Raw genomic sequence first — 24,669 nt, 5'->3', positions numbered from 1 at the left:
GTATTTTGAAGCATACCACTATTTTTTTCATCTCACCATTCAAAGTCTTAATGGTGACATAAAGAGCTGACAGAGAGAGGCAGTAAGATCTGATCTTACGCTAACAGAAAAACCACTACTGTGCTGTGGTTTGTCAATTTATGTACCAGTTTTTTTATAACTAAGATTTCCAATCATGGTAGTAAGAGCTTCCATCAAAGTGTGATATTTGCTTCTATATACAGAACCTGATCTTTGCAAAAGCTTGTGTGGGTTCAATTCACACTGGGAAGGGCCAAGGGACAAACTACCAGATGAAGGGAGCACAACTAAAACCAAGTAGCAGCAAAAATATTCCAACCATACTTATTTAAAATGTCAGGTTTTTTCTATCAGAGGACAAAAGGGAAAATACTTTTAAAGATTTAAAAAAAAAATAACAATGGAACTCTGTGCTTATGGTTAATATTTAGAATTAGAGCAAACTAAGATATTTTATTTCTGCTTTCCCCCCCTATTTCTTTGCTAAGTGAGCAAAACCAGTGCAACAGGGCTGAGTCTAAACCAATATTAGACAATATCACATGCTCCCTTAAAGGCAAGATCTAGGGCTTGAAACCTGTGCTTTTTTTTGTTTTGTTTTGTTTTTCACATGTGCTTGTAGAAATATATTTCTACCATTATAGTACTACTATAAAGAGATGGGAATTTTGGGCTCATCCTTGTTATATCCAAATGTGCCACTTCCATGCTAGTCCCAAAGCAAGAAAATCAAGGATCTTCCTGGCAACCTCAGCAGTCAAAGAAAACCAGCAGCCACTGAAAAAAAAAATGAACTGCCGAGATGAAACTATCACTGTAAGACTCAGTAAATGTCAATGCTATCCTTATCTATACCTGTGATTTGGGAAGCTTTCAGAGTTTCTCTTTGTGACTTATTCCTGAAACTAGATCTAAACTTTTTTAGTTTTGGCAGTCACACCTGAGATAGAAAATTGAACAATATTGTGAGTGTGAGGCAGAGGGAACAAGGTGGAAGGAAGAAATCCTCAGAAACACTATCATTTCCAAAGGGGTCATTCTGCATGCCCTTTCTTTTTCAAGAGTAAAGGCTATCTAAAAGTTTAATGAACACAGGTATGTGTCAGCAACTCTCTTCCAAGTTCTTCCTTGAATTTCTGCCAAAACATTCTGCTTTGAAAACTGAGAAAAGCATGTCTAGTCTAACAGGTCAGAAGTATAGTATTAAAATCTGCATGAAAAATAAATGTAAACTATCCCTTTTATAGGCTATGCTGAATGGCAAATATAAATCAAGGGCATACATAGAGATATCTTAGAGCTTTGGAATGTTTCCCAGTGGTTAAAAAAAAAGCTGCTATACATATCCACTAGTTTGGAGAAGTAAGAGTTGTTTCTAGAAAAGTGCTTTATTGTTGTTTCAGTATTTGTTGATTTTTGTTTTTGTTTTCTGAACTGCACAGACTCACAATCCTCCACAACTCCGATCCACTGGAATGGGAGATCTGGAACCCAGACTTTCTTCTGCAGTCTTCATGAGTACCGCCAGACGGCTTCCAGATACCATGCCTTTTTGAATAGCGCTCATCAGCTTAAAGAAACAGCATTTGATACATTAAAACACACATATACACCCACACCCCCCCACACACACACATACACACACAGGCAGCTCATTCAACTCTGAACAGCCTTTTAATAGATAATAAAAGTTTAAGCTAAATTAAATGAGTTCTCTTATCAAAAACCATAGCAGGTGCTACAAACAGCAGAAGCAAAAAAAAAAAAAATGCTTCCATTTTGGTGAATTTTAAACAGGAAGGCAGGTAGATAATTTCTATAGGCAAGTCTATCCAATAAATCAATCTGTCTTTGAAAGCTAACCTCACTTGTTGCCCCTCTGTGTGTTCAATGCACTTGAATGTTTAGTGTCTTAAATATTGGATTTTAAATTTCATTTATAAAAATATAAAGCAATACTAGGGATAGGATAAAAACAAAACAATCCACATGATACCAGTGATCCCATATTAAACAGGTAGCATGGGGGTGAATGATACTGTACTTGACTCCTTCAATATTTCTCAAGTCAAATTCCTTAAAGACTTTTCAAAGTAATTTTCATTTAAGTCCTTGAAACTGGACCCAAAGATCTACCTTAAAGAATTAATAAACTACAGTGCTCAGATTTTAGTTAATTCTTTTTTTATCCAATGGATAAAATCAGAATTAGTCTCAAAATTACATGTACTCAGCTAGCAAAGGGCATTTTCATGTGGAAAGCACTAGGCAATTATGTTGTATGTGTTTTTTTTTCTTTTTCCTGCCCAACACTTGCCAGTTTTTTTATGATTTGCTTTTCCTCCTCCTATTCTCCCCAATAACTTTTCTTTTTATTTCCTGATAGTTCTGGCCATTAACCACACCTGAAATACAACTTACTAGAGTGCTCTTTGATACACATTTTGGATTGCACATTTCATCCTTTTTACATATTCACAACTTCCAAGGATAGAGATGGATTATTCAGATTCTAACACTGAAAAGTGTTTCATATAGCATTATTTCAAAGGTTTGGATTGCTAATTGCAATACAATCCCAAAATCCTGAGCCCCAAGTTATAGACTTACACATCTATGACTGTCCCACACAGGGATCATCTAGAAATGACCATAAGATCAAGAAGATAAATCTTGGCTATATATCTTCAGAAAAAGGAAAGATTTTTAGCCTACTTTTACATCAAGCTAGAATCTACACTATGTTAAAAAGAAAGAGGCACAGTTGGGGCGGGGATTAAAGGGTATAAGACAGACTTTGTTTTCAATCACTTATGACCATTTTAGAGACGACATCCCATGTTCATTATTTGGCACAAACCATTAAAACACTAGAGGGACCAGGTGTGTCAATTGACACAAGAATTTTTAAATCCCTTTTTTTTTTTTTACAATTTTACTGTAACTTCCTTTCATTTCTCCTATCTGTTCAAATGCACTTTAAATACAAAGAATTACAAATAGATATATAATTTTACTTGGAAATAAAAATTTTCATCCTACTATCTCCAATATGTGCAAATGCATCGCATCAGCTGATACAGCTTGGTCTTTTAAAGTATTCTTAAATTTCAGTCCTTACAGTGTTTTAACAGCTGAAGACATAAAAACAAACTCTTCCATAAACAGTTTATTGCTTAGGCTATTAGGTATTAGTCTACTACTAATACCTTAAAATCTATTGCAACAAATGAGCATCTTGAGTGAAAATTATCTTTTTAACCAGGGTCAATTTGAATATGGTATCATATCTAAAATACTGTCTTCTTCTGTCATAATCCACAGTCAATTTTGAAAGCATTCAGATATCATTTTATATGGAGAAACAATTACAAGTTTTAATGAATTTTATGAGATACATTATCTTTAACTCTTAAAAAAATATTAAAGTATAATATAAGCATTTGTATTTAAAATGCAGACGTTTTTCATGGACAATTGGAAAAGTTAAAGCCTGATCACCAAGAGATTCTATAAGAAAATATGTAGAAAGTATTCAATTAGTTAGCATCAATTTTTTTCAACTATGTTCCACTCAAATTAATTCAATTACTAAACACCACAAGTCATGCCATCCATGATGTTGGCTTACTAAACAAAGTTTAATGATGCTAGAGTCGGAAGACCTCTGTTCAAATTGTGACTCTGATGACTCATTCCAATGAGCCAAAGGGCAAATTATTCACCTTACTAAATGTCGGTGTTCTCATCTACAAAATGGGGTAGTGGTTTTTGTGAAGGAAGCCCTCTGTGAACCTTCAAGTGCAATGTAAATATTAGTTTTTTCAACACTAAACTTTTTAAAAGGATTTTTAACATGGTAGAAAGTACATGATTTTACTTGATGCAACATTTTCCAAAATTCTATACAAATGTTTAAAAGTTTCCTGAAAATTACAAAGAAAAAGCATTATGTGGTTTTCATTTTAAAAGCCAAAAGATAGCCTGGATTTATTTTGAAGCTTGTCTTGGTTAAAGAACTAGATTTTACAGGGATGAAACTCTTTTTTGTAATGCTGGACACAACCTGTAGAAATTTTCTACATTTAGATTCAACAATGCTCTTATCTGCAGCTCATCTCCAGAGAGACAATTACCATTTCCTTTGCCTTGATCTTGTTTGTTTAACTTGACACAGTGAAGAAAGGGCTGACATTGACCAAAATCCCCAGCATTAATTTATCTCATGTTCAGCATTCATCATTGCCATGATGCAGCAAAGACCTGGCAGTCATTTGAAATACCTACCCAAGAAAGGACTACAAAAACAAACCTAGCTAGTATGGAACAAATAATTTCTTCATAAGTGGAGTAAAGTAGACAGATACAAAAATATTGCTGGTCATCTTGCTTTATTTTATTTCCTTCTTTAGAGATATTTATGAGGATTAATGATCGTCATACCAATTTCCTTATGGAGTAAAAATGTGCAGTTCTTATCATCAGTTAAAATGTTAAAGAATTGGGACCCAACTATGGAATTATAAAGAATGTAAATATTTGAATTATATGCCATCATGAATACGGTCTTAAAATTAAAGCAGACCTTCTTTCCCTTTAGTTTGCTTTGCAAGTTTCCTGAAGCATAACTAACACCTATAAGACGATAAACAGTTTTTGTTTTTTTATGTGCTAAATAATGCATATCTTAGGTATTAAATGTATCTAAAGACATGTTGGGTCATCTGGTACAGTTGGGCAATGGGTCCTCTAAAAGGGATATTGATCTGTTCTTTTAAAAAAAAAATTATGCTCTTGGGTTAAGCCCTTAACCCCATTCAGAGCCCATATATAATCTAAATGGCCCAATATATTTGAGTGGTTTGTTCATTTAATTATGAGAAACATGAATAACAAAGAGAAAGGGAAAATGTACTGCATCACAGAGGCTCTTTATCGGTTCATATAGATTACTTGATAAACCTATGAATACTGATTTATCTAGATTCACAAATATAGGCAGATAGAAAGCTTTTTTTCTGATTTCTTGCTGAAACACCTATTTCTAGTACCCTTCTTCCTCAACCCCTCAAAACGCTTCTGTATGTGTACATATGTCTATATACGTATATACGTGTGTGTGTATGAGTGTCCACGGACACACAGGTATAGAGCATACTGTAGTGGATAAAAAGAAAGTCTTGAAGCCAGTAAAACCAGGTTTGAGTCTTACTTCTGACTGAGCAACCCTAGCCAAATAACTTAACCACTCAATTATCTAGACAATTCTCTAATACTGCAAGTTGAAAAGGTACTGATCCCCATTGGAAAGGGAGTTTCCTCACTATGCAGTTCTCTAAACCAATCAAATCACAGGTTCAATCCAAACACAAACACACACATATGTGCACATGCACATGAGGCATTTCTGACTTTTAACCTACTTTGTTTCTCAGTGGTAAAAGGCAATACCAACTATGTGTACTTAGTGGTCTACTTCTTAGAACAAGTTAAATAATGTGACCATTCAGATTTTTTTTTGCCATGTCATTTAACAACAAAAAAGACACAACTTACCTGCAAAAACTCATTGAGTTCAACCAGTCCATTTTTATTCAAATCTACTTCATTGAGAATTTCATGTAATGTATTTTGATTCATTTGAATATTGATGCTCTAAATGAAAGAAAAGTAGAGGTAAAATTAATTAATCACAATTTGTAACTTTCTATTAATTTTATTAAAGATTTTCAAAGAACAAACAAGGTTACCTCTAGCACACGCTGAACATCAACTATGGTAATAAAGCCTTTTTGCTCTTTATCAAACATGTGAAATCTCTTTTTGTACCTGTAAAATAATGAACATTAATGGAAAACTTTGCTTACATTAGAATTATTTTTAATTCAGAGTGAAGGAAAATTTTAAAAATAGTGGATGTACCTCTCAATATCAGCAGGCTGTAGGCTAATTTCAGAACAGTAAGTTAGCTGCTCCGATCGAGACTTGTAGCCCATTTCATGGTATAGAAAGGATGTTGCACAATCAAGTTCCTCCTAAAACACAGATCAAATTCCCAAAGCTCTATCAATCTAATCAATCAACATGTATTTCAGAAGCCCTTAGGGTTTGTATATGCCCAGCACCATCCAAAGCACTGGAGGCACCGAAGACAAATGTGAAGAAATTCCTGCTGTCAAGAACAGGAAATTCCAAAGTTTAAATTCTTTTTAAAAATTTCCCCTAAGAAAGCAAGGAAGGAAGGTGTATTTCTTCATTCAGTCCAAAATTATTTGTCACATATGGTGTCTGCCAGCATCTGAAATATAACATTAGCAATGGTTTAAAGTGAACAAGTACTTAATAGAGATGGTGTAAACTACTCTAATGCTCATCACTTCACAAGAAGTGAAAATGAAGTCACACTATGATGTGGGAATGCAGGAATCTGGTTATGTATTTGATGGAAGTATTGAAAAAAAAAACAGGATCAAGGGAAGGAATAAAATCCTTTCAGTCATCATCTCATGAATACATCCATCCACCAATCAATAATTATTTCTTCAGCATGTGTGTAAAAAAACTGTTCTAGAGTAAAATAATCAAGTAAGTCCCCAGTGACATAACATCTGATTACTTCTCAAAACTATATAGAGCAAGATGCCTTCTCTAACTTTCTACAATATAGAAGGACTGTGGTTTATTGATTCACCCCAAAGTTATGGGTGGAATGATCTGAATGTGCAGGAATAGAATGAGAGCCCTGAGATCTGGTTGTGAAGAGATGCTAATGCAATTTGTGCCAGGAATTCAGACTGTGGGAGGTGAGATGGAGGAAGAGAATTCTATGAACTAGATTGGTCACATTCCACCCACTGGAAGGCAGTGGATTTACTTTCAATTCTCATTCCTTGAGTGTACTGGAGGTAAGAGTTTGGGAAATGATTAACAGATATTTTTCAGCACATACTAGGTTCAAGAGTACGTACAAAGAAAATAAAAAGCTTTAAACCTATCTTTCAAGTCCTTCTATTAGGCTTGGATTTCATCAATTCCTTTTCACCCTTAGTTTTAGTGCCACCTTTTTTTTAAGCCTTTCATGTTTCTCCTCTTTCCCTTCTCAAAGTTCCCTTGGCCTGGATCTCTCCTTTGCTTGCACTTCTCCCTACCTTGTATTAAAATTATGTGTGCACACATATGCCTAAGTGCAGAAAACAGGCCCTTTTTTCTTGATGTCTCACAGTGCCTTGTTCATAGTATGGGCTTAATAAATGTTTGTTGAATTTTATTTTGAATTTAAGAATCAGAAGGATTGTGGCCCACTGTATACCATTCTGATCACATCATTCACTATATGTTGACTACTATGGTTACAAACACCTAGTATTCATTCATTTATTCAACAAACATTGATTATGCATTTACTCTCTGCTAGGTACTCTATAAAGCATTAGGAATACAAAGACAAAAGAAAATACTTTTTGCCTTCAAGGAGCTTATATTTCCAAGGGTAAAGAAATAAATACAGATAAGTAAATGCAAACTACATACAACATACACAAACCACATACAAAACAAACACAAAGGAGTGGGGAAGGATGGTAGCAACTGGAGGTTTAACTTTCAATACCAAATAGGAATTTATGTTTGATCTTGGAGGTAAATTGGAACCAGTGGATCTTCCTGAGTAAGGGGTTAAACGAGTTAGAGCCATTCTTTAGGAATATCAAGTTGGCAACTAAGGCAATCAGTTTAGTGATGAGAGAGACTAGGGGAAAAGAAGATCACATTAGAAAGATATTACAACAGTTCAGATGTAAGACAGCTTGTTAATAGAGGACTGGACTTGGAGTCAGGAAGACCTAGGTTCAAATCCTGCCTCGGAACTTTACTAATTGTGTGACCACAGTCAAGTCACTTATCTTCTATGAGCCTTCGTTTCTTCATGTGTAAAATAAGGGAGCTGAACTCAATGATTTCTAAGGTCCATTCCAATTTTAAATCTACCATCCTGTGAAGACAAGGGGAAAGGAAGGAGAAAAGTTTTTATTGAATGCCTACTATATGGTAGGCACTACAGTAAGTGCTTTATAAATATTATTTTATCCTCACAATAACTCATTTTTCAGTTCAGAAAACTGAGGTAGACAGAGGTTAGGTAACCTGCCCAGTGTCACACACCTAGCAAGTGTATAAGACCAAAATTTAACTCAGTTCTTGATTCCAGATCATGGGCTCTCACCCTGCTAGCTCTAGCTAGGCTGGTAGCCATGATTACAGAGAAAAAAAAAATATCATGGAAGCAGAATTGAAGAAACTTAACAACCAGCTGGCTAAAGGGAATGAGAAAAAGTCATCCCAAAATGACTCAGATTTTACAAACCTAAGTGACCAGAAAGCTATTGGTGTCCCCAAAAGAAAAAAAATATGGAAGAAGGGTTTAGAATAAAAACAATGAGTCTGAGTTTGGATGTGTTGTATTTAAGTATTTACCTTTTCTATTGTTTCCCCTTTATGCAAATTAAGTCGTCCCAATTATTTAGGGCTATGGCAAATGAGTTAAACCAAAACTTGCTCTTGGCCTTGTTTGCCAGTGGTTCTATTTGCTGCATGGGTGGCGATAGCATCGAGGTAGGCAAATAAGTCTGTGCTCCTGAAAGTTACTATGGTTAGGGCTAACTGAAATAGATGAAAATAAAATAGTAAAAAACTTTCCTACCGAGACAGTATACTTATCAGATTTATCCCTAACGGTGATATGTAAGACCACTTTTTTATGCCTAAACCTTGGCTTAGAATAAATTGGCTTTCTTTTGGTCTGAGTATAGGGGATCTAGCTTCACTGAATAAGCACTTGAAGGTCTTGGAATGGGGCCATCATTTCATTTTGTTTGTTAAGAGACTATAATGGGAACAGGAATTTGAAGATCTTCCCTGCCCCGTAATAGACCTAGAGGGGAGTTTGAAGACCTCCCCTGCTTTGAAAGTAAACTCTGCCCCAAACAGGCTGAATGTTATCACATGGAGCCTGTGATGGAGGGAATTTGCTGAAGGGTGAAGCAGAGCCCACAGGAAGCTTCCCTGCTGTGAAGATAAACTCTACCCCTGATAGGCTAAATGTAGTCACATGGAGCCTTTGGTGGGAGGAGTTTGCTGAAGGGAAGCAGAGACCACAGGAAGTTGGTGCTCAGAACCAGCCAGACAGTGGGGGACAGAGGAACTCAGGCAAGGAGACAGAGAGGCTTGTGAGTAAATATTGATCTGGGATTGGTTTGTGGGAAACTGAAGGATGCTGTGGCTATCAGTGTTATTATGGCTTCTGAATATCTTTGGTACTATGATGGAATCGGCTTATTGATTTTGGGATTCAGTTTCTTGATGCCTAAATAAATGCTTCAGTTCTTTCCTCTATCTGGAGAATCTGGTATGTTTTGTGATTCAATGTCATGAGATACTTAAAGTCACGGTCTTTATTGTGATTGTGGGTACTATAAATATTGCATTGGCGCTACAGAGACTCATCTATAAAAACATTTTTGCTACCAAATATAACAAGGTCAATTGGCAGAAAACAGGAGTTTGACTACATGGTACATTCTAAAAGCGTTTTCAATGAGAATGTATAAAGGTCTAATGGAGAATGCTCTAACACCCATTCACACAACAGAATAGCCAAGTATTTTACTGAGAGCCAATGTGCTTATTGGAGAAATGTGATGGTAAAATTCTGTATTCAATACCTTTTTCTTATCCTCGCTCCAATTCAGTTCCTTTGCCATCAGATCAACAATCTTAGGTAGAGCTTCCTCTGCAGCCTGGACATTCAGAAATGCAAGTCGAGTGCGGCGTGAAATCATATCTACTGCAGTGCATGCATATTCTTTGATTCCATATTTCACCTGTGTTTGACATTTTTTAAAGTTATTTTGGACCCGAAGGTTTAAAGGTAACTGGCTATGTTAAAAAAAAAAAACCCACATAAACATGCATGTACATAAAAGGTGAAGTTTGGTTTTATATTGTTGGGTCACCTAGCTGGTGTAAGATGTGCAGTATCAGTGCCTATGATTTTCCTCTTCCTGACAAACCACAGTTTGAAAAGTTGACTCTCTGGAAAAGTTGCAGCTTCACTCTCAATATAACCTGGTAGAAATATGCAAGTCTCCCCTGCCTCTTATTTGCCATCTTATTACATGAGCAGAAAGGTAAGTACCTTCTGCTTATGAATAATATGAATGCTATTTATCCAATTCTTTTTATTTGTTCTTTGGTCAGATACAGTAGAAAGAGCAACAAATCTCTGTCAGAGGACGGGATTCAAATCCCGGTTCAGTGGGATCTTAGTCCTCAGTTTCTTCATGTGTAAAATACAAGGGTTGGATAAGACATGGCTTCTGATGTCCCATCTAGCTCTAAATCTATGACCGATGGCTCTTACCCTATCCCAACTCTATAATCCTATGATTTGCAGACTTCTTTAATTTGGTCTGTCTTGGATTGTAAATAACCAGTTAGTAAGAATTATGTGTGTGCATGTGTGTATGTGTATATGTGTACATGTGTATATATACACATACATATACACACACTTAATACAGTCCTTATGATGGCAATAAAATTAGTTTTACATCAACAATAAAATATTTATCGAGTACATAGTTTCAAAGCACTGTGTTGGATGTTATGGGGAATACAAAAGATGTGTCAGATAATATCCCTGCCCTCAAGGAATTCATACTTATTTTGGGCAGACAATGTATAAACACATGAAATCTTTAAACAATAATTTAAGACATCATAAGAAATATCACAAGACAGAATGTGATTAAATATCAAAAAGGTGATACAGATAAGTGCTAGGAGATCAGAAGAGCAAGAAGTCACTATGATTGAAGTGATTTGGAAAAGATTAATGTTAGCAGTCACTTAAGATGGTCCTTGAAGGACAGATAGGATTTCTTCAGTATCTTATAATTGCAGATAGGATTTCATGAGTACCTTATAATTGCTTTAATTCATATTACCACTACTATCCCTCCAAATTTTAAAATTAAATGTAAAAGGTAATCAAAAAGTTGTATGGCCACTTATTTCAGATTCTGGCAGATGTTCATGAAGATTAAACCTTAGAACCAGCAATGTCTTAATTTGAGAGAGGAGGAGAATCACAATAAAAGTGAGTGGAATTTATCACAGACACCAAGAGAAAACAAGTCACTGAGAAGTAGCCAATCACATACCTCTGCTTCGATGTATGGGAATTCGGACACAAGACGCACTCCAACGATAGGCCATCTTTTTCCAGTTACACTTGCTATTTTGGCTACCTCAAAGGCTTTGTCACCATAAGTAGAAGCAAGATGTTGAGCCACCTATAGAAAGGAAATCACATTAGGCAAAGACCTTGAATATCAGCACCTCCTAGGTAAAAAGAAAAAACAAAAAAAACATGTGTAAGGGCTTCTTGTCAAGTGTTCCCACGGCATGTAACAAATTGTTTTAGGAGAATATTAGATTTTGATTGTGTGGGAGGATTCTCCCTAAGCTCTAGATGCTTAGACTAGCACTAAAGATACGATGCATGTATCACTGTTATCAGTGAGTAATGATGCTTCAGCTTCAGTCTACCTCTAGGATAACATTTGAAGAATAGATTCAGTTGGTCTTGAGAAGTAACAAACTTAGGATGCCATGCCAACTGTTTAAAAAGGGGAACATATAACCAGAATACCTATTGTGGAACTGATGAAGAAAGAATGCAGGTGCTCTGAATAAGAGAGATTCATCCATTTTCATTCATTCTCTCTCTGTCTCTCTTTCTGTCTCTCTGTCTCTCTCTTATTAAAGCTTATTGGGTACCATAGGATCATATTACTCAGAAATGTGTACTCAGCAAATGAAACTATGCACAAGAAAGGGCACACTCTGGTTGATTTTATTTTTATCGATATCTATTTAAGCAAAGAAGATGAAATGCAATAAATACATACCTCACTTTCAAGTCCATAATCCTGAACCAGTCTAATGTACAGAGTAGGGCTCCAATCCTTACCACCCTGTAGGTAAAGGCCAATTGTCCTACTTGGCCCTGCTTTAAAATTGTGATTTTTGACAGCAGTGTCTATGGTATCTTCAGCCATAGAACGGTAAGTTGTCCATTTTCCACCTAAAAACAACATGTATAAGCAAATAAGTCACCAGATTGTCATACTGCTCAGGTTTTAATTTTTTTATATATTAACCAGTTATTAATTTCATTAGTAATAACATGATTCATTTGGTCATTGTTTACATAGCAAAATAACAATGGCATTAATTCAAATAGCAGTAATGGCAACAATTCAGATATTCTTAATGGCATCAATTCAGATCCCACACAGTGGGATCTTTTCAGTGGAGACCATCATCTGAGCCTCATGAAACACCAATTCAATTTCCCATACCTGCTATAGTAATAAGGCCACTTTCACTGGTATCAACAACATGATTTCGAGAGATTGACTGGGTATCTTTAGACTTAGGATCTGTAACAAGGGGCCGAATTCCACTCCAAGCTGCTAGGACATCCCCTCTTCTCACTGTGGAGAATAACAATAAAGAGTGAGGGTACTAATTTATTTGCATGTCAAGAAAACTACAGCAATTTTTAAACAGTTGGATGAAGTTACAATCAACAGGAACAGAAAGAAAATAATGTGGACTCAGAGAAGGGAAATAGCCTTAAATATAAGATGGAGATGATTGGTCAGGTGCCAAGTTGGACAGAAAAACCATTTAAAGGTAATAATGAATATGAAGTAGAGTAATGATCCTATTAATGCTCAAATGTATTAGCCTGAGCAAAATTATCATTAAAAAAAAAAAGGTACGGCACTTGAGGAAATGCTGATGGGGACCAGATAACAGTCAAGAGAAACTAGTTATCAATTTCTTTCCAGGTGGAGGTATCTGATAGAAAAAACTGCCCCTCCAAAGTACTCCTGAAATTCCAGAACGCCATAACTCATTAAGGACCCTTTCCTTCCTAAAGGGTTTCTCCCCCACTCCTTTTTCTATTTCCTATGAGAGAAAACAAAGATCCTTTACAATTTTATTTAACTAGACAAATACAGGGACTGTAGAACTTTTACCATTTAACAGAGTTTTTTTTTTTCCTGTGGGAATCCTTTCAATATTTTTTCAAGTCAAGAAGCATTTATTAAATGCCTACTATGTGCCAGGCACTATTCATTCTTGTGACTTTTCCTTTCCTACTGTTGCTACTACCTTTATGTTAACTCCTTCATTTCATAATGTTTGAGGAACATAGTTTTTAGGGGAAAAGAAAAGTTCTTTGAATAAATACCTTGTATCCTTTAAGAACATGGCACTATCTAAATATAATGTATATTTACATAGATGCTCAAAGGTTTGTAAACCACTTCTCTCAAATAACGTGGGAGGTAGGTAGTGCAAGTATGATTTCATGGATGAGAACAATTCATGAATGAGAACACTGTGGCTCAGGGAAGTGAATTCACCTGCCAAAGGTCACCTAGCTAGGGTCAGAGGTCAAACTTGCAGGCTCACAAATTTGGAGAGAGAAATGACCATAGAGGTCATCTAGTTCAATGTGTCTCCTTTTACAAAAGAGGAAGCTGGAGCCCAGAGAGGTTAGTGACTGGCCCAAGGTCACATATGTAAAAAGGGCAGGGCCAATACTTGAACTCCAAATCCAGTGCTCTTTCCATTAAACTATAATGACTCTCCAAGTTTAATATTTCTTCCATCACACCATGGGGCCTCTCTGGATGAATTCTCCCCTTTATAACACCTAAGTTTTACCTTAATCTTTCTTGAGATGGCTTCATTCCCATTGACTCTCTTCCCTTTATTTGTGATTCCATTCTCTCATTTGTTATTCCTTTCCCTTTGGGGTTTTGCTTATTAGTAGTATTATCCTTTTTCATTCCTGCTTTTATCTGGATATAAAATCCCACCCACATTTTTCCTTCTTAATCAAGTAGATTCCCCCTTGTCTTCCCCTTTATTAGTCTTCTTGTCCATTAGTTTCATTTTTGTACCCTTTCTCAAAAAGTATTTCTCCCACTCTATTCATTATTTTATCTTCCCTCTATCTACTGTAGACCCTCATTTTTGGATTCATGACCCCTATAACCATCTGATCTCTCTTTTCTCTGTATTCCTCATCCAATCACAGTTTATATTCTAGGGCATGAGTGGGAAATTTGCAGCCTCAAGGCAACATGTGGCCCTCTAGGTCCTCAAGTGCATCCTCAAGGTCCTTTGACTCAGTCTAAACTTCACAGAACAAATTTCTCACCTATTCCGCTCCCCACTTGCATGTACCCTCCCATGCTGTAATATAATTCCACATAACAAACACTGATTCAGGTGTCACCAAGTTCTGAACATAATGCTCCATTCCTGACAACCTCCACCTGATTTCTGCCTTCATCCCTGTCTCCTTGTGTATATATAACAGATAGATGTTTCTGCTGCCTGCATTTATTCACTCCTCTTATATTTATTGTTTTGGGTATTTAGGAACCAATAATCTCTTCAGTTCTGGTTTTCTTTCTTTTTGAAAAAGTTCTAAACATGTTTCAAATATCTCTTTATTACTGAACATCCATCTTTTTTTCAGAAGTCACTCTGGGCTGCATCCTGAGTTCCACTCCACTTCAGAACACATTCATTCCTACATTTTCTGGGAGGTGCAGAATAGTCTTGAGTTTTATGAAATTCCTTTCCTTTGTATTTGAAGGTCTTTTTCCTGATTGCTTGCAGAACTTGTTTCTAAACTGAATTGTTAAATTTAATTACTATATGTCTTGGAGCTTGCCACTTTGCTGTTGTTTTTCCTCAAAGTGATCAGTGAATTCTTTCAATTAATATATAATTTTCTGTGCTCAAAAGTTCTGGGCAGTTTTCTACTATTATAGCTTATATTAATGGTGTTACAGTTTTTTTTTTTTGTCCTGTCATGTGCTTCTGAGAGACCTATAATCCTCTGATTGCCTCATCATATCCTGTCTTTGAGATTAGTATGTTTTGCTTGTATAATGGATATATTTTCCTTTAATGTTATTGATTTTTTGCTTCTTGTTTCTATATTAGCCTTCATGTCTACATATTTGTATTCCCAATCTATTGTTCTCTTTTTTGTTTCTTTGGTGAGATTTGCCATCACAGCTTCTAGTTTCTCAATTCTGCCTGTTATTTTAGCTGTGCAGGACGCAAATTCTGTTCTCTTCATTCTCATTTCTCTTTTTAACCACTCAGGAACACTGTTATGATTCCATGTTTTCACATTCCACAAGATCTTCTGTCTCATCAACTGGTAGATCATATTCCTTTGTTTTGCAGTATTAGACATAGATGCCTAAATGTGTTTAACTAGACGTGGAGGTCATATTTCCTTCTGCTGTTAACGTTTTCCTTGTTGATTTATCTGCTTATGTTCAAGGTCTTTGAGTTTTCTTCTTCCTATTACTATTGCTATCTTTGGTAATTGCTGGTTTTTTTCCACTGATTTTCCCCCCATTCACTCTGACGGTGGTTTCCTTGGGGACTGGATCTGAAAGCTTCTCAGCCTCCTCTCATATTGGGCAATTCACAGTTCACAAGCCTTGGTGTCTGCCTCCAGTGCCTTTGGGGTAGGTCAGAACTGGTCCCAGTTGAATTCTGTGCTTTCCCTCAGTCTGAGCAGAGCGCTACACACCCCCCACATACACCATGTCCTGTCCTGCTCTCTTTGTTCCTTAGTTCTCTGGCCTGGCACTAGCAGAGTGCTATGATGGTGGTGCAAGTTCTCTGCCCTGGCACAGATAGTTCAGTTGGCAACCGCAGGCAGTCTCGTGCCACAGAAGGGCTGAGGCCCCACTGTTGTAGCCTTAGCAAACTTCTGCAGCCTAGAGCCAGATTCTCTGTGGCAATGGAAAGGGGGCGGGGGAACCTAGGTGCAGGGGCTAAGTTTTGTTGTAAACCTATGCTGGGTCCAGGAGGTGGGGGAGAGGTGCAAAGTGAACTCAGGGTCAGTGAGCATCAATTCACGGGTAATAGGTTTTGTTTTTAACCTTCCCCTGGATTCTGGTATACTACTATATGGAGACTGGTGAGGTTATCTTGTCATTGGCTCATGATCTCTGTTTTGGAGGGGTTGAGGTCATGCGGAAAAGAGAAAATGTCTAGTAGCTCTGCATTTCGTTGCTCACATGACCCATAAGTAATACTTAATATTTTAAAAAATAATATTAAAAAAACACTCTACTACTTAGTGATTTAACCTTAGAGTGTTTAAGTCTCCTCATTTTAATAGGGTACAGGAAAAGCAGAATAGACCCAGAAGCACATATTTGTATTTACTCACTTGATATGTATGATGTACATATTTATATATGTACTTACTGTCTCCTCCAGTAGAACTGAAGTTCCTTGCAAGTAGGAATTGTTTCATTCATGTACTCAACACAGTGCTTGACACATTTTGATGTTCAGTCATTTCTGACTCTTTGTCATTTGAGGTTTTCTTGGCAAGATATAGTAGTCTGCAATTTCCTTCTCATTTTACAGATGAGGAAATGGAGGCAAACAGGGTTAAGTGACTTGCCCAAGGTCACATAGCTAGTAAGTGTCTGAGGCCAGATGTGAACTCCAGAACATACCGGAGTGTGTCCAACCAGGCCTGGCATGCTATCTACTGTACCATCTAGATGCCTGCCTGGCATCTATAGTAAGAGCTTAATAAATATTGATTACCTGTATCCTCAAGGCCTAGCACAATGTCTGCCATGTTGTAAGTGTTTAAATAAATATTTGTTGATTGATTGAAATTAATAAGTATGAGAAATGGTTATAATTGGGAAGACTTAAGATTGGAAAACATCCTCTTTTTAATGGTCTTAAACACCATAAATCCTTGTTGAAGTCAGAGGGCTACCTAATGAATTTCAAAACTCAGATTCAAAACAATTAAGATAGCAAAGTTGATCATCTGTTCCTCTACAGATGATAGGATTTAGAAAATAATGTTACATATTTCAAGTAGAGGTAGTTAGATTAGACGGATGGAAGAACCCTTCTACTTAGGGGATATGAGATACTGAAATTCCATGATGCAGAATCTTTGTAAGGAATCTTGAGATTAGTGGAATATTTCAACTACAACCAGGTGAGCATATGTAGAAAATATTTTGGGTGGTATCTTTAGTTTAGAGAGTCAAAACTATGATAAGGTAGGACGTTTTTGGGGAGGAGAGGTAAGAGTAAAGAAAGAACCTGCAGCAAATAGTACTCTGGCATTTCCCATGCCTATGAATTTTTATCACTGTTTAAATCTGTGAAAGGAAATAAGGTACCACTGATACAATGGAGAGACCTGGGCAAGAGGTAGGAGGTAGAAAGAATGAGAAAGAAAAAGAGAGATCAGTCCTCAGAAAAGAGAGTACTTAAAACCACATAAACATACACAGAAAACTGCATGTTAATTATGTTTAGTACATGTATATTTATTGTTTATTCAGTCATTTTTCAGTCTTACCTGACTCTTTATGACCCCATTCAGGGTTTCTTGACAAAGATACTGAAATAGTTTTTCATTTCCTTCTCCAGCTAATTTTACAGATGAGGAAACTGGGGTAAACAGAACTAAGTGATTTACCCAGGACCACACAGCAGCTAGTATCTGAGGCCAGATTTGAACTCAGGAAGGTAAGTCTTCCTGATTCCAGGCCTGGCACTCTATCCACTGAGGCATCTAGCTGCCCCTAGCATACATATATATGAAAACTCTTTTTCTCCTCTTAACCAAATCAATGGAACTCTGGTGAGGAAAGCCTGTTGCTACTCACCCCAATGAGCAACTCTTTTGCTGAATGACTGAAGATCAGCATAAAATTCCCAAAGGCTGTGTTCTATTCCTAGCTCCTCCACTCTTTTAAGTCACTTCCTGGGCATTTGTCTTTTCATTTAATTTTTTTTTAATCAACAAGAATATATCATTCTCTTTCTCTTCTACTTTCTCCTACTTTCCCATTGGAGGTGGATCCAAAGAAAAAACAAAAAAGAAAAACAAAACTCTTTTAACTAATAAACATAGTTAAGCAGAATGAGTTCTCACATGGTCATGTCCAAAAGTCCAAAAATGTATGTCTCATTCTCCAACCTGTGTCCATCATTTCCCTGTCAGGAGATGAATGCGTGCTTGCTTCATCAGGGTTCTCTCAAACCATGACTGGTTAGTGCATTGACCAGAGTTTTTAATGTCTTTCAGAGTTGTTCATCTTTACAAAGTTGCTGTCACTGTAGAAATTGTTCTCCTGGATGTGCTCCCTTTACTTTGAATTAATGCCCTATCTGCCCAGACTAATGTCTTGTTACATCTAGCTATTATATGCCTCAACCAAAATAAACTACTCTCTTGGTCCCTGTATACACTTTATACTTTTCTGACTCTGTACAGAGTCAGTTAATGTCAAGGGTATGATTCATACTCTCCCCTCCCCTTCTGCCTATCAAACTCTAATCAAGCCAAGGTCAGATGTCATCTCTTCCTTGAAGTCTTCTCCCCTACCCCTCAAACACCTAGACATCACCAAGACTATACCCTGCAGACCTCAAATAACACTCTATTCTCTACCTCTCTCAAGCGAATAGATACCATAGCTATTTATGGATGTGTCTTATTCCCCTCTTTATCTATAAGCTTAATGAGAGCAGGGACTGTTTTATAAAGAGAGTATCTTCCCCCAGACCTATCACATTGTAGGTGTTTTATATTTGCTGGACTGAATCTATCAATATTTAGCAACACACCTCTCATATATTAGGTAATTAATTTTTTCTAGTCAAACCAAATTGATGGTAAAGTTGTGGTGCTTTGCATGCCCTTCAAAAAATATTGGAAGGACTTAAGAAAAGGTAAGAATATTCGACGTTTTCAATAACCAGGGCTACAAAATCATTTTCTCTTGGTTATTCTCACTTTCCCCATCAGAATACTAAATCCCACCTCTTCCTGGTTGTTGTTGTTGCTGTTGCTATTGTTGTTGCTTGTAATTCTGTGACATTAACATTAACACAGCTAGGAAACTCAGATTTAAAATTACTTAGGGGAAGAGTTAGATCTGTTAGGCTAACATACATTTTTTTTTTTAAGAAGCAATTGGGGTTAAGTAACTTGCTCAAGGTTACACAGCCAGTTATTTCTGGCTGTGGTGCTAAGTATCAGAGCCCGGATTCGATCCCAGGTCATCCTGACTCTGGGGCCGGTGCTCTTACTAGCTGTGCTACCTGGCCGCCTCTAACATACACATTTTAACACCTAAAAGAGATAATATGTTTATCCTACCAAAAGATAAAGATGTAATTTTTTAAACGTAAGTTTTATGTCAATAAAAATATTGATTCAAATATTACATACATTGCATATCCTAATGGACAGAGTTCTGGGTTTAGCAGGGATTTAGAAAGATCTGACCTTAAATCCCACCTCCAATAGGTGATAAGTTGTGTGGGCAAATTGCTTAGCCTCCCTCAGTCTCAGTTTCCTCATCTGTAAAATGGGGATAAAATAACTGATTTTTTTTTTCACTTTCACAGGGTAAAATAATGATATAAATGGCTTTACAAACCTTTTAAGTGCTGCATAAACATGTTGCTGTTGTCATTACTATTATTATCACCTTATTTAATCAACAGCACAGAAATCACACTTCTAAAACATTCGATAAAATACTCTGGGTTCACAATCGCAGACTGCATGCTGCTGGTAGAATTTTAACTCAACTGAATTGAGTTCTTAGTGCCACTTCAATTATATTAACACAGTGTTGAGACTGAATTTATTTATAAAATAAAGAACGTCTGCATGCCAAGTTAAGGAAAATATCAAAATTAAATACTTAAAATATAAAGTAGCCTATAGGGTACTTCATCTTAATTGGCTGCAGTCTCTGTTGCCGTTTTAGAGAGAAGTCTTCAGTCACATCTGAAGGCTCAAGCCAATGCCATACATATACATGAGTCCAAGACTTCCTACTCAAGATGTTATCTGGGAAATGGTTTTAAATGATAGAACTTTGCCTAGAAAAAAAAATTTGACCACAGCTAAGACCATTAACCACACAGATACCAATGCTCCAATGGATCAGTGATCTCAGGGATGTGGGAACTCTTAATAATGCAGATCAGAACAAATTCATTGCTGTCCATCGTGGCCCTCTCCTACCCTTTTAGTCTCCTTAGATCTTAGATTCCTCCTCTACCATCAAGAACATCTAGGGATAGAAAAGTGCTTATGAAGAACTAAATGCAGGTTGCTGGATTTGGAGTCAAGAAAACCAGGTTTCAAACCTTGCCTGTGAAACTAACCAGGTGTGTGACCAAGGGCAGGTCACGTGTAACCGTCTATGAAACTCTTTTTATCGGCAGAATGAGAGTAATGCTAATTGTAGCAACTACCTCAAAAGAATTGAGAAGATCTATTGTGCTTTGCAAACAAATGTTCAACTGCATTATCACCTCAGTAATGTGAAAATAGTGCTAAACTTGAAACCAGAAGGTCTAGGTTCAGTTTCTGTTTCTCCATTGGGAGTGGGGATTAGGGAGGCATGTAGGGTCAACGAGATCTGTGACTTAATTGATATTGGGAAGCTGTGGTGAGTAAACTCCTATTGGTGCAGCCTAAAGACTGCTGTGCCAGTTATGGTCCTAAAAGAACTGACAGGCACTGAGAGGTTAGGGCCACAACAAGGTCACATGGCCAACCGGTGTCAGAGGCATGACATCTGTTACCTATATAATCACAGTGAATCATTTACCTCTTACAACCTATTTTCCCATTTGTAAAATGGAAATAATGATTCTTACATTAGTGCATAGGATTGTTATAAGGAAAATGCTTTTGTGAACCTTATAAACCTTGCTCTCACCTGTGTATTTGGCAATCCAGTGACACTGTCCTGGCTGTTCCTTGAACAAGACACTCCATTGCCCAACTCTTGAACATTTTCACTAGCTGTTTCCAATGCATGGGATGCTTTTTCTCATCTCTGCCTCTTGGCTTCCCTGGCTTAAAGTCATAGCTAAAATTATATATTTTATGAGAAGCTTTTCCTGATTTCTGATAATACTAGTGCTTCCTTTTATTAATTCTATTTGTGTGTGTATGATAGATAGATATAGTTTGTACAGGATCTGATTTGTACCCTGTATCTTATTTATATTTATCATGTAGTTTTTTCATGTTGCTCTTCCCCCTCCTCCCAATTAGAATGTGAGCTCTTTGAGATTAGGGACTGTCTTTTGCCTTGCTTTCTATTCCCAATGCTTTGTACTTAGTAGGAATTTAATAAATGCTCACTGATTAGTTTGGAGGTAGCTCAGGTCTCCCACAACTCCTCTGGGATGGTTTGGATAACTTCTTCACAGAAAAGGCTTAGGAGACTAAGGAGTGGTAGTATTATTGGGAGACACCTTATCTTTTTAATAGCATAGGGCAGGTGAAATTGTTGCTATATAATGATAGTAAATGCATGTCTTCTTGGAAAAAAGGGATCCCCTCACTGACTTGGTGGTAGTTGTAGGTGTCTGGATGAGGGTGATGGAGTCCTGAATTAGTCCTGTGTTAAAAGAGGGCAGCCCCTCTATGGAGGTCTCTAAGAAGGAAAAGTTTTTGTATCATTCCCCTGATGTTTCTCTTAGAGATGAGGAAACTGAGGCCCAGATAGATGAAGGGATTTGCCCAACATCACACTGATTCACAATAAATAGGATGCTTCTTTGTATGATCCATAGTGGTTGGCATGGGGCCTTAAACCAAGTAAGAAATTAATGAATATTTGCCAAAGGAATGTTGACTAGTGAGTGATTTGCCCTCCTTCAGCCTCATTTTCTGTCTGGGTGTCCTTTAACCCAATGGGATATACATGAGTTAGCTGGGAGAGACAGTGTGGAGAATGTTGCAATAGGAGTCAGAAATGACCTTGGTTCCAATACTGCCTCTGACACTTTAACCCAGTCATTTGTCCTCTCTGAGACTCAGTTTCTTCATCTGTAAAATGGAAGTGATGATGATAACCTATTGTAATGGAAATGCAAATTTAAAGATCTTCCCTGCCCCTAGGCTAAAGTGCACCTAGAGACTGGGGTGGGAGGCTTGTTTTTCAGTAGATACTTCTTGATTGGCCAGTGAGTCAATAAGGTTGTTACATTCTCTGAGCCAGGAGAAGGCTATATAAGCCCTGATGTGTAGCTTTGTTTTGGGACTCACTTTGAGAAGTGTTCTGTGATTTGATCTGAATTTTGGGAAGCCGTTGTTCAGAGTCCCCCGGCTTTGAAAAAACCCAGATGTTGAAACCCAGATGTTGACTGGGTATGGATGTAATGGTTGGACAGTTTGGAAATCTGTCTACTTGATCTGTTTCTGTCTTGATAATTCTGTCTGTATATTTTGAAGTTGGGGTGCTGACCTTTTTCCCCTGAATAAGGTAAACGATATATGTCTGACTGATTAAAGTAAGCTTGTTAACCCATTTTGAGTTGCTTTCCTTTAACAAAGCATATCCAAGAACCTGTATGGGCAGCAAACCCTGAGGACGTGCTTGGGGTGCTTGCTGCTACACCTATAGAATCTAGCATTCCCCTTCCTAATGATCTAATAAAGTATATGGTCTTGAACAAGATTCTCTAAGTAACAGGAATCTTCAACAAGGCAATGTGGTCCAATGGAAAGAGTATAATGTTAGCTGTTATTCTTACTATAATCATCTTTATTATTATTAATTATTATTGCAACATAACTCAGATCCCCAAAGGTCAATTTTGCTTTCTCAAATTGATGTTCAAATCAGAAACCCCAAAGTTTGCTTATTTGTTTATTTTAAATAACTATTTAACACTGTCTGCATGACAAAGTCCATGGTGGCACTAGTTAAAACACCAACTTCGCCAAATTATTTCCTAAATGTCACAAACTTGTAAGACCTTGCATCAGGCAGAACACTACATCCCCTAAGTGTTCAGTAAATGGGAGACAACCCCAAGACATTGGAAGGATTTTCTGCATTCTACCACAGCATCCTTTGTCATCAAAACGCAAAGAGAGACTGAGCTTATGTGGCCAGAGAAGGAATGTCAGGACTCTAGTGAATTTTATATGAGGTTTCTGATGGCTGTACATTTACATGATAGGACCATTCTCTATTCATAAATATCCTGTCTCCAATATTAATAGAAACTTTGAAAAAAATAAGAAAAATAAAAATGCTATTAGAGTCAGAGCAATGAAGAAAAACAAATTATCATTAACAAGTATCCTGCAGTAGTATGGTTTACTCATATGGCACTAAATTGACTTTTTTTTTAAAGCGCCAATTCTGTAGATGCTAAAAGCAACCTATAGTGTACCTCTCAGATAATGTACAGCCTGATATGCATTAATGGCAATAGTAAAGGCAAAGTTAGAAAATTAATTTTTCATCTATTAGCAGGTACCTGAATTATTTTCTAATTGCCTACAATACAAACATCCTACCTGCACTTTAGTAAACATTTTCTATATTTCTTTTTTTTAAAGTAATGTAATTTTTCTTTTACAATTATTATCATTCCTTCTAAATTTGCAAGTTACACCCATTGTATTTTCTATTAAAGCTCATAGTAGAAAATAAGATGCAATATTTAGGCTAAGAAAACTGCATAGCTCTGTTTCATCTTGGGCTATTTGTGAGTATGTTTTTTTGGGTACTGCTTTCCTGTGTTTATTATTTAAAAAAAAATCAGTGCAAATATCTAAATGAACAAGGGGTGGGGGTGGGGGGAGGGGAGAGAAGTGTCAGAAATCAATACTTCTCTAGCAGCATGTTTAACCTGCCGAAATGAAGTGTTAATCACAGAAATAAGATACCATATTACATTTATAAACTAATGAAACTAGAAAAAGCAAAGCGTGTGACACGATAATTAAACTGCTGGAACACATCCAAGCCTGTGTGTAAGTTGATAACCCTGGTGCCGTCTCTGGCAGTTAAAAAGCAGGTCTGCAATGAGGTGATACGGCCAGCTTCGTTGTTAATTGAATAACAGGCCATCTATAAACACTACTAATTGCACATGTGAAAACCTGTGTATAACTAGTGGAACTGCCTTCAGAAGCACTCAGGGAAAAAAACTACTTGGGTAGAAGAGACTGCAAATATTCTGTCTTCCTTAATTCTTCTAAGTCATAGTTTAGGCTGGCCACCACATCCATTTTATTAACCTCTCTACAACAGACTTAATGATACATTTTTTCTCAAGATTATTTTTCTTCTTAACTCAATACAAAGAACAGAACTATCAATTTCCCATTTCAGGAAAGAACAAACAAGTAATCTAGAAATTTCAGCCTGTGAATGGAAAGCTTTCTAAATTGCAAAAGAAGACATGATCTTATTCCCAACAGGCAAAATGCTTTTCGGAATTATTCTGACGCATTTTGCAGCAGATGAACAGCATGGAGTGTGAAGATTTGACAGTTTTTTTTTTCTTCTTTAAGCACTATAGCCATTTGGGGAGACTCAGAAACTGTTCTGAGAATTTTATTTATTCATTCATTTAATAAATTTCTTTTTAAATGACTTGATTTCACTTCTGATGAATGAGAACTATTTTCAAAATATTTCAAAC

The 24,669-nt window shown here is 36.7% G+C and overlaps 1 protein-coding gene across 8 annotated transcripts in view; it reads right to left on the bottom strand.

Annotated features, from left to right (window-relative positions):
* Positions 1-961: 961 nt before the first annotated feature.
* The window catches only part of GPD2 (glycerol-3-phosphate dehydrogenase 2), a 187,361-nt gene continuing 163,653 nt past the window's right edge, over positions 962-24,669 (bottom strand). For all 8 annotated transcript variants that reach the window (XM_069080013.1, XM_069080009.1, XM_069080011.1 and 5 more), the window contains exons 10-17: positions 12,444-12,578; positions 11,991-12,166; positions 11,241-11,372; positions 9,741-9,899; positions 5,944-6,056; positions 5,772-5,850; positions 5,578-5,676; positions 962-1,591 (exon numbers count right to left, since the gene is read on the bottom strand). In XM_069080013.1, the coding sequence (XP_068936114.1) occupies positions 1,466-1,591; positions 5,578-5,676; positions 5,772-5,850; positions 5,944-6,056; positions 9,741-9,899; positions 11,241-11,372; positions 11,991-12,166; positions 12,444-12,578 (1,019 nt within the window). In that variant the 3' untranslated portion in view covers positions 962-1,465. The remainder of the gene's footprint in view (positions 1,592-5,577; positions 5,677-5,771; positions 5,851-5,943; positions 6,057-9,740; positions 9,900-11,240; positions 11,373-11,990; positions 12,167-12,443; positions 12,579-24,669) is intronic.

Source organism: Petaurus breviceps, unplaced genomic scaffold, assembly GCF_028583685.1.
Source record: "Petaurus breviceps papuanus isolate PSGF00001 unplaced genomic scaffold, PetGlider_PUasm1.0 91133, whole genome shotgun sequence".
NCBI classification, from domain to species: Eukaryota; Metazoa; Chordata; class Mammalia; order Diprotodontia; family Petauridae; genus Petaurus; species Petaurus breviceps.
The sequence above is the reverse complement of the archived record's forward strand: the minus strand, read 5'-3'. Positions and strand labels throughout refer to the sequence as shown.